General features: G+C 40.2%; 1 protein-coding gene across 1 annotated transcript; it reads left to right on the top strand.

Moving 5' to 3' along the window:
• The first annotated feature begins 2,044 nt into the window (after positions 1–2,044).
• On the top strand, positions 2,045–10,343 carry LOC142231441 (uncharacterized). The gene is made up of 6 exons (XM_075302049.1): positions 2,045–2,111; positions 2,334–2,475; positions 3,065–3,321; positions 4,830–4,988; positions 5,062–9,511; positions 9,623–10,343. Exons 1-6 carry the CDS (start codon positions 2,045–2,047, stop codon positions 10,341–10,343), a joined length of 5,796 nt encoding a protein of 1,931 aa, XP_075158164.1.
• The last annotated feature ends 895 nt before the right edge of the window (positions 10,344–11,238 follow it).

Genomic DNA, 11,238 nt, shown 5'->3' with positions numbered 1-11,238 from the left:
TTAGAGACCATATACTAACGCCATGTACCAAATTTCAGCCGGATCGGATGAAATTTGCTTCTCTTAGAGGCCTCGCAAGCCAAATTTGGGGGTCCGTTTATATGGGGGCTATACGTAAAAGTGGACCGATATGGCCCATTTGCAATACCGTCCGACCTACATCAATAACAACTACTTGTGCCAAGTTTCAAGTCGATAGCTTGTTTCGTTGGGAAGTTAGCGTGATTTCAACAGACGGACGGACGGACGGACGGACATGCTCAGATCAACACAGAATTTCACCACGATCGAGAATATATATACTTTATGGGGCCTTAGAGCAATATTTCGATGTGTTACAAACGGAATGACAAAGTTAATATACCCCCCCATCCTATGGTGGAGGGTATAAAAATTACGTTCCATAGTCGTGAACGGACGGTGACAAAATGAAACGAAACGTTCACAAATAATCAAAACACAATGTTCACAATTTCGTCCACGGGCGTTCACGATTTCATGAACGGCATTCGCTTTTCTTTGGCCATGAAAAGCCTTAAAATAATCGTTAGACGTTATTGTGGCAACTCCCTCGGTGGTGCAATGTGCTAAGGCGACTGTTAACGCGCATAGAGCAGAAAACACAGGTTGGAGTCACGCTAGCGGAATTTTTTTTTTTAATTTTGTATATAAAGTCGTAACCATAACGTTTTCAGATCATGAACGCTGGTTGTTGTTTTGACAACGTATGATGTCATTTTATCGTTGTCATATTGACACCGCCTATTCTCAGTTTGACACCGCATGTTCACTTTCATGAACGAATCGTTTTGAAATAAGCACGCCGTGCATGATTTTTTCTGAGTGTAGAAATAAAATTTTGGTATATTATTTTTGGGGATCGGCTATATATAACTATAGACCGATATGGACCAATTTTGACATGGTGGTTAGCGGCCAAATACTAGCGCAATGTACCAAATTTCAACCGAATCGGATGAATTTTGCTCCTCCACGAGGTTCGGAGGTTAAATCTAGGGATCGGTTTATATGTGGGCTACATATAATTATGGACCGATATGGAACAATTCCTTCATGGTGGTTAGAGACCATATACTTACACTACGTACCAAATTTCAACCGGATCGGATAAAATTTGCTTCTCTTAGAGGCTCCGCAAGCCAAATCGGGGAATCGATTTATATGGGGGCTATACGTAAAAGTGGTCCGATATGACCCATTTGCCATACCATCCGACCTACATCAGTAACAACTACTTGTTGCAATTCGATAGCTTGTGTCGTTCGGAAGTTAGCGTGATTTCAACAGACGGTTTCGTTTCGTTAATACCACAGAAGGTTACTTTGTGCTAAATTTAAGTAGGATCGGTTAATAAATAAATAAGGCTATTATGACCATCTTTTAGAAGTATACACAGGGCTATGGAGTCGAAGTCGAAGTCTGAAGATTTTGCTGGTGTCGGAATCGAAAAAATTTTGCCCGACTCCGGCTATTTAAACAACATTTTTTAAAACACTTCACATTTTTGTAACTTAACAAGTTTCATTCTATCAATGTACGGTATGACTGTAAATGAAAAGCAACTTCCAATTACGGAGATCATTTTATGTATCCTAGAATGTTAGATTGGGCATATGGGCTGAATCGATGCATTTTAATGCCCACCACCATAACAATCAATTTGAAATATTTCGAACAATCAATTCAATTTTTTTAATTTTATTTTAAGACCATATACCTAAATACATACATCGAATATTGGCAGAAAATTCTTTCACAAATTTATTTCTATACAAAATTTTATTTTTATACAATATTTTATCAAAATTTTATTTCTATAGAAAATTTTGCCAAAATTTTATTTCTATAGAAAATTTTGTAAAAATTTTATTTCTATAGAAAATGTTTATGTTACCACAACATAAACCCTACGCATTCTATACTTAATTCCGATTTCCAGTCATGAAATCCCCAATACCAATATTTTTGACAATTATTAATGATTTGCCAACCAAAAGGAAAATTTTCGCCGCAGAATCCCCCAATGTCATATTTAGACTTCCGCAAAATTCTTCTTGCATCTGTCTCATTTGCTTGCTATCGCTATACTGGTAAAGAACAATCCAATAGAAATAAACCCAACACTTGAAATATCATCATAACCAATTTGTTTCCTCTTTTTTTTGGTGATCTCTCTTTGGGAATATATCTTCGACATTTCATCAAGCGCTACGACAAAATTCATAGGGAATTACTGTCTATGTGATAACATCTGCTTATCTCCCGATTCCCCCGCAGGTGTAATTTCGTCCCACAAATTGCCTTTGCAATAGTGTACTTGTCCACTGACAGAGTACCATACGACTCCCATCAACATTTGGTCCTTCGAACCGGATCACCAAGAGCAATTTCATCATTGGGTTCTCGCAAGTTTCATTACCAACGTTTCAAGAAGCAGCATACCGAGGAAAACAGGTTGGTATACTTTGATTTTTGTGTCTCTCATCATTTGTGAAGCAAGTGTGGTATAGTGCGGTGGTTGTGTGGATGATAATAAACCATCCAGCTAAATTTCGAAAGCTAAATTAACAATTTTGAGAAAAACGAACGAATATTTTTATTAAAAGTAAACGACGGCCTGAAAGAAAAAATAATTAAATATTAAATACAAGAAGATATTGCTGGAAAAATAACTTTTTTGCATAAACATAAAAACGTCATCGAACAAAATCGTGGGCAAGACAGTAATCAAAATATAATTAAAAAAAAATCTAAACGAAGCTTGGGAAAGAATTTACTCTTTGTTCGCACATATTCAGCGGTGAGTTGTGTAATAACATATAAATACATACATCGAACCTCATTTAATTCTGCCTAGAGGAATACCACGTGTCTCAAAATATTCGGTGGGCTTTCTCTGTAAGTAAGCCCTCAGTTACTACTCCATATGCCATGCGGTGACCAGTAGCGCACTTCACTACAAATACTGCGTTGTTGTTGCTACGTGGTCACGATGAATGTATGCTATTTTCTTCCAGCTCCCCTTTAATACTCCACATTTCAGCAAAGCCTATCCTCTCCTCTCTACTAACACAACCATCCATGTAAAATATTCTCAGCCCATCGATCCGCTTACTTCCCCCATCATCTCCCAACTCTATCCATCGTCACTCAGACTCCACGTTTTAGCTTCTCCCAATTTTTCTCTCCATTCGATCACATTCCCCTCCATAGCACACGACTCTCCCAAACCCCTCAAGCATTTCTCGAAAGTACATGGCAGTATTACTGAGCATATCATACTACTATATTTATGGATATGTATATTTACTTTCTTGTTCATTAAACGAGTCGCATCTTTTGGAACCTTTTTTGTGTTTATAGAAATCATTTATTGCTATCCAGGTGTACTTCATTTATAGTGATTATATATTTTTTCTATGTGCTATTGATATCGTCTAGATCGGTATAAGTAACAGATTTTTCCATCACTGGTGACTGGTTTACCATCAATGATATGAACATTACTCTCGGCTACTCTCTATAGTACGTTCTCTCGCTCGCTCGATTGACACTACTGTAAGATTGGCGCAGCGGCAGAACTGCAAGCAGCACTGCGTTGTTAGCATGCACTTTCTCCAAAATATAGGTCAATGAACTCTTAGGTGAATGTTTTCACCAGTCAGCTGTTGTTTAACATTCTTTTTAATACTGTTGGTTGCCAGCATAAGTACACATGTCGTTCTATCTTCAAATTGTCGATAATTAAAGGATATTTTTCTTTAATCTAGTTTCCATATGAATGTTATATGATTGGGATTTATTCGGTGACAATTGTGTTTCTGCACCAAACTGATTTATATATGATATACGTATACAAATATATTCGAGTTGGTGAGAAAATAAATTATATTTTCTATGGATTTCCTTTATATTTAAATATTTCTATGACGGCACATATTTGATTATTATGGTGGTGAGCATTTCCACATAACTAATTTACATACGTGAGCCTACACTCAGAAAGAAGAGAGGTTCGCCTCCATGGCACTAAGTCCAGTTTAATTTTATTTTTAGTTCGTGAAATTATGTTTTGAAACATTTTCTTGACTTCAATAATTTTTCCGTACATCACTTGAAAAACTGGAAAAAAGGAAGACGTAAATATCTGAAAAATTATGGATCGAAATGTGTATTGGACGAAAACCCTTATGAATGTGAAATATTACTGGTAAAACTATACACAGAAAAAAAAAAATTTTTCAAAAGATTTCAAAAGAAAAAAGAAATTTGTTTCCAATTAAAATCTTAGTTGAGTTTTATTCGCAACGGAAGCATAAGGACATTCCGAATGCATGTCCCCATCAATATAGTTCAGAATTTCTTAGAAGTTGTGAATTATACCAATATTGTGCCCATCTTGAACTTCTTATGGCTCGAAAGACACTATGCAATTTTGAACTCCCATTTGTTCCAACTACAAAATTTTTTTGAGAAGTGAATAAATTATATGTCTAATAAATTTTCTTGAATTTGCTTAGAAATTAAATACTTAGATTTGTGAACTTAACAAGAAATTTTCTTTTGTAATACAGTTTAGTTAAAATTTGATACAAATCACCAGCAAATTTTTTGTGGATTCACTGTTCTTTGAGGGTATAATATTAAGCCTTTTCCCTATAAGTGTCCTCAACTATATGGTTATACCACTTTTGTTGTATACTTTCGATTCTATTGATGTGATTATTTGGGTCAGTGTGATCCAGAATTTCTGAAACTCGAGATATATTTTACTTTGTGTTTTACAAATAATCCATTATTCATTGAAGCGATAAATTCTACAAATCGCTGTCCTCTAACCTACAAGGGAATATCCTCATCGATTTCGATTAGACCTAAGGTCGGAAATAGCCAAGTAGGTGGTGGTGCTTTTTTGATCGGTGTTATTGATGTGATCATTCCCGTAACTTCAGCCATTTCAAGTGAAAGTTAGTTGGATCAGAGATATTCTGTCTTTCGTGGTCTCAGCGCTTCTATCAGTGTTTATTTTACTTTTCCCAGAACTATCGGGGTCGCCCTTTGTCGATATGTCTCTCGATCGGTATATCCGCTTGTCAGATAGACTGGTTGAATTCGAAGCCAGCCTTAAGGACAAGAGAACACCACTCACCTCCAAGTTTATTATTGAAGCCCATAAGGTTGAGGCTAAAGACCTATGGGAACGTTTAAAGCCTGTTTACGAGGAGTGCCTCGCCGACATTGAGCATGAGGCGGCTGATGACGCTCAAGATCCTGGGGGGAGCTCGAAGGATATCGAGGAAAGGGCATCAGTAAATGCCGCTGAGATTGAGATGGTGAAGTCCAAGTATAACAGTGCCTTTGCGACTTATTGTCGCTGTGTGGAACACTTGGGGGTATTGCTGCAGGAGATAGATATCCCGACGTCCAACGTAGCTCCAGCGCAAACCCAAGGGTTCAGACTACCACCCTGCGAAGTTCCAATATTTAGCGGGGACTACTCTTCTTGGCCCACTTTCCGCGATATGTTTACCGCGGTGTGCATACGGAATCCAAGGCTTAGTCCGGTTGAGAAACTGTTCCATTTGAGTCAACGGACAAAAGGGGAACCCCACGATATTGTTGGGAAAGTGCCACTAACCAATGAGAATTTTCCTATAGCTTGGGGGAATTTAACCCAACGATACGAAAATAAACGAGTTTTAGTAAACATCCAACTAAAGACTTTATTTAACCTAGCTCCTATCCAGTCCGAATCCTCTACATCCATCAAAAGCTTACAGAGGGATATAAATGGATGTATATCCTTGTTGAAACTGTATGGAATTGATGTCGAGAGTTGGGATCCTATTTTTGTTTTTGTGTGTTGCAATAGGCTTCCAGATGTCACCCTTACGTTATGGGAGCAGACCCTGGACGACAAGACACAGCTACCAAAATGGACTGACCTTAATACCTTCCTGACGAATCGTCACAGGACCTTGGAGTCTGTGTCAGAAATTCGTAGGAAGGATTTGAACTCAAGACAGCCCTCAACCAATAATTCTTGCCCGAAGATTGGTGGCAAGACTGTGAAGACCTTTCAAAATAAAGTAACTGAATCCTCGTGTCGTCTATGTTCGAATGGAAGCCATGCTTTCCGGAAATGTCCAAAATTTTTGGATATGACTCCAAACCAACGGCTTAAAGAAATTAAGAGGTTTAAGCTGTGTTTGAACTGTTTTTCCAAGGTGCATTCGGTAAACAATTGCACTAGCAAATACACCTGCTTCAAATGTAGTAAACGCCATAATACACTCCTTCATCGAGAGCAGGCTTCCTCAAACCCCAAGGCTACATCGGCCACTACTCCTTCTCCAGCTCCCACAGATAACAAATTATCTTCTATACAGTCCACTAGTAATGACAGAGGGGTAGTACAAACATGTTTTTCCAGTCAATCGAAAGCTGTACTATTGGGTACGGCTATTGTAAAAATATGTCATAATGGTTTTTCCTACCTTGCTCGTGCCTTGGTGGATTCGGGATCGGAGGGCACTTTTATCTCAGAGAGACTATTCCATAACCTACAACTTCCATTCAAGCGCACTTCCGCGACCATATCGGGCTTGAATAATACCACCTCCGCCTCAGTTCAAAGAGAATGTAGATTCATTTTGGCTTCCAACATTGATGAAGGGGTCGGGATACCCACTTCTGCCCTAGTTGTTCCCCATTTATCGGGGAGTCTACCTTCAAGGACAATTGATCCTTCATCTTTGAGAGAGATTCCAAATATCCCCCTAGCAGATCCTCGATTTTTTGAAAGCTCGAGGATAGATCTGCTCATAGGTGGGGACTTACTTCCTTCCGTTATGTTGCCAGGTGTGCAACGACATGTCTGTGGAACTTTGGTTGCACAGGAGACTGTCTTTGGATGGGTTCTTACGGGCCCCATTCCAAGTGAAACGTCCAATACATCTCCTCACATCGTGTCCTATTTTTGTGAAATCTCTCTAGATAAGGAGATTTCTCGCTTTTGGGAGTTGGAAGACCTTCCTCGAAAAACGTTTTTATCACCCTCTGAGCAATTTTGTGAGGATCTGTATGCTGCCACGACAACTAGGAACCACGAAGGCAGATACATAGTGAATCTTCCATTTAAGGAGGAATTTTCCCAGTCGATTGATATCGGTGAATCACGAAAATCTGCTATGGCTCAGTTCTTTAGAAATGAGGCGCGCCTTCTTCGGAATCCGGACTTCAAGATTGAGTATGATAGGGTTATAGAAGAGTACGGAACATTGGGTCATATGACTGTAGTGCAGTCTCTCAAATCTTCCGACTCTTCCAGACATTACTACCTGCCACATCACGCCGTCGTCAGGCCGGAGAGTAAGACTACAAAAGTCCGTGTAGTCTTTAATGCTTCTTCCCCTACATCAAACGGGTTTAGCTTGAATGATGTATTACACACAGGTCCTGTATTACAACAGGATCTTGTGGTACTCATTCTGAGGTGGAGATTCTTTCGTTATGTCTTCAACGGAGATATAACAAAAATGTATAGGCAAATCCTGGTCCATCCGGATCACAGGCCATATCAGCGGATACTATTTCGGCACGATCCAACTGACATTATCCATGATTACGAACTAAACACTGTCACATTCGGGGTTAACTGTGCCCCATTTTTGGCCATTAGGACGATTATTCAATTGGCAAATGACATTCGCTCTGAGTATCCCCTTGCATCCGATATATTGTTGAATTCGATGTACGTCGACGATGCTTTAGCAGGCGGTCATTCCATTTGTGACACGGTTAAATCCAGGGATCAGTTGATAGCCGCATTGAACTCTGCCGGTTTTTCCATGAGAAAATGGACTTCCAATACGAAGGAAATACTTTCAGATCTTCTTCCGAGTCAGCTCCTTTCTGAGGATTTCCTGGAATTTGATGACCGAAGCACGACAAAAACGTTAGGCATACGTTGGAACGCTTCATCTGATTCCTTTTTCTTTTCCTCTATAGAATTCCCCGATATGTCCAATTATACCAAAAGGGAAGTTCTTTCAAGAATTTCCAGTCTTTTTGACCCTGCGGGATGGCTTGCCCCATGCGTGGTCATTGCGAAAATGATAATGCAAAGGATTTGGGCAGAAGGTACTAAATGGGATGAAGAAATTTCTCATGAATCATTGTCCCTGTGGAAAGCTTTTCAATCTTCATATCCTTTGATAAATTCTATTAAAATTCCGCGGTGGTTTGGGTATACTCCATCATCCGATGTTCAGTTTCATGGGTTCAGTGACGCATCGGAAAAAGCTTATGCCGCAGTCCTGTATGTCCGTGTCGTTCAAGGTACATCCGTTTCTGTCCATCTTGTCGCATGTAAGACTAAAGTAGCCCCTCTTAAAACGATTTCGATCCCGAGACTTGAGTTATGTGGGGCAACACTTCTTTCGGAAATGATCGATCACTTTGTTCCCAAGCTAAATATTCCGAAATATTCGCTTTACTGTTGGACGGATTCAACAATTGTGTTGTCCTGGTTGAGTAAGCCTCCAAATTTTTGGTCCACTTTCGTAGCTAATAGGGTGTCAAAGATTTCTCAAGTCATATGTCCGTCGAACTGGCATCATGTAAGATCAGAACATAATCCAGCTGACATGGCTAGTCGTGGAGTGGGTCCACAGGGCCTTATAGATAATTTCATGTGGTGGAATGGACCTCCATGGCTTAGTGACCCCGAGGAAAATTGGCCAAAATTCAACTGCCCTTCAACCGACACGATAGATATCGAGCGAAGAAATATTAAGGTCCATTTCTCATACTTCAAGGATTTTAGTGATGTGCTGGAAAGATTTTCCTCGCTGCCAAGGGCAATCCGAGTCATTGCTTATATTTATAGGTTTTTATTTAGCACCCATCCTAAGTTTCGTTCAAATTATCAAAGGGATTCAATAAACATTTCTACTTCTGAGATATTGATGGTTCATGACCGCCTCATTGCTGTTTCTCAGAAAGCAAATTTTCCAAATGAGTATTCGGCTCTATCTGCTAAGAAACCCATTGCTTCGAACAGTCCCATATTAAGTTTAAACCCATTTATTGATGCAGAGGGCATTATAAGAATAAGTGGCAGATTAGTATCTTCTCCAGTCTTGTCATACAACGAAAAGCACCCCATCCTACTCCCATATAACTGCCAGTTTTCTCGTTTATTAGTCAAGTTTATACATGAGGTTTCTATCCATGGAGGAAATCAATTGGTCTTGCGTCTCTTAAGATCCAAATATTGGATTATCAGGGCAAAAAACTTGATCAGAACCACAATTAATAAATGCAAACCATGCATCGTATATAAACACAGATGTCAGACACAGTTAATGTCCGCATTGCCCCCTGAAAGAACCGATCTTTCAAGACCATTTACCCACACTGGGGTGGACTTTGCGGGGCCGTTCGACATTAAACATTACACTGGTCGATGTTGTCGCATTACGAAGGGGTACGTATGCGTGTTTATATGCTTCTCAACCAAAGCAATTCACCTTGAGGCCACATCCGATCTTTCTAAAGACACGTTTCTAGCCGCGTTCTCTCGATTTGCTTCCCGAAGAGGTTGTCCAGCTCATATCCATTCTGACAACGGTACCAATTTTGTTGGTGCCTCTAGATCTTTGGCGAAAGATTTTATTAAGACGTCACATCTCGCTGTTCAGTCCAGGTATGGATTCCAGGGGATTACTTGGCATTTCATTCCACCTGGAGCTCCCCATATGGGAGGGCTTTGGGAAGCTGGCGTCAAAAGTTTCAAAAGCCACTTTCGCAAGGTGGCGGGGAACTTTAAGCATACATTTGAGGAGTTCCAAACTTTACTTGCAAGAATAGAAGCGTGCTTGAACTCACGTCCATTGTGTCCTTTATCCGATGATCCCTCTGAGCTCGCTGCTCTTACCCCTGGTCATTTCTTAATCGGTACTCCGATATTAATGCCAGTTGATCCGGATGTCCGAGAATGTCAGGCGTCGTTGTTAAATAGGTGGCAACGATTGAAAGTTATCCATCAGCATTTTTGCCTCCGATGGAAGGAGGAATATCTGAAAGAGCTACATAAGCGCTACAAATGGAAAATGCCAAACGAGAACCTGCAAGATAATGCGATGGTTGTGGTGAAAGAAGAAAATACTCCTCCAAACGAGTGGCGTCTGGGCCGAATTCAAAAGGTTCGTCCAGGCTCTGACGGGCGAGTTCGAGTTGCTGACATTCTAACGGGCAGGGGGACTATAACAAGACCAATCTCGAAACTTGTTGTCCTCTTTAACGAATCTTCCCAATAGCTTGCTTTCATCCATTTTTAATATGTTTTCCTCAGGTCCTAATAAACCATCTACGATGCGTAACAACACCAATCAAAGAGTTACTGGCTGCTATATTTGTCGTTTGTGCAGACATCCACACGCATTACGCAAGTGCAGGCGATTCTTAGAGATGAATACTGAACGACGCCTACAGGTGGTCAACACATATGGCTATTGTAAAAATTGCCTAGCCCATAAACATTCGCAAGGAAAATGTTTCACTACTACTGGATGTCGTTACTGCCATCAAAACCACCATAGTTTGCTGCACACACATAAGAGACTGCAGTCACAACAGCCATCATTACCGAAAGGAAAAGACAAACGTCACCGAAATCGGCCATCAAACGTAGTAACATCCAAGCGCCATGAAAATACATCATCCTGTAGAAAGCAATATGAAAATCCAAAATCCACATCAACTCTCTCACCTAGTAAGAAAGCAGCAACGCAATCCGCTTCCACCTCCCAAAGCGCATCATTGTCCACTCTCCTTAAGCAGAACAATGTCACCCTGCTCCCCACAGTTTTAGTCCGCATAATAGCCAAAAATGAGAGACATAAGGTACGATGCCTCCTAGACTCTGCGTCCAATTATAGCCGTATATCCTCGGCAGTGGTTAACAAGTTCCGTCTTACTACATATACACTCAACGATGAGACCTTTTGTCCTACCACTATGTCCTCCGTTTATGACTCTACTATAACAATCGAAGTCATTTTGCGGGTTAATAGCCGCATATCTATCCACACCCCCGAAAAATCCATTTCCAAATCCTACAAGACACGGTTTCACAATATCCTGCTCGCGGATACTGAATTCTACAAGTCTAGCCCGATAGACATAATTCTCGGTGCAGATACTTACTCGCGT

The sequence above is a fragment of the Haematobia irritans genome, chromosome 3 (genome assembly GCF_050003625.1).
Source record: "Haematobia irritans isolate KBUSLIRL chromosome 3, ASM5000362v1, whole genome shotgun sequence".
Taxonomy (NCBI): domain Eukaryota; kingdom Metazoa; phylum Arthropoda; class Insecta; order Diptera; family Muscidae; genus Haematobia; species Haematobia irritans.
Note: the sequence above shows the minus strand (reverse complement) of the source record. Positions and strands in the feature narration are given on the sequence as shown.

Coding starts and splice junctions, on each gene's coding strand:
- LOC142231441 (XM_075302049.1), top strand. CDS start 2,045: ATGTCATATTTAGACTTCCGCAAAATTCTTCTTGCATCTGTCTCATTT. Junction 2,476..3,064: donor CAGCATACCGAGGAAAACAG/GTTGGTATACTT, acceptor TCCACATTTCAG/CAAAGCCTATCCTCTCCTCT. Junction 3,322..4,829: donor ACTACTATATTTATGGATAT/GTATATTTACTT, acceptor TATTCATTGAAG/CGATAAATTCTACAAATCGC.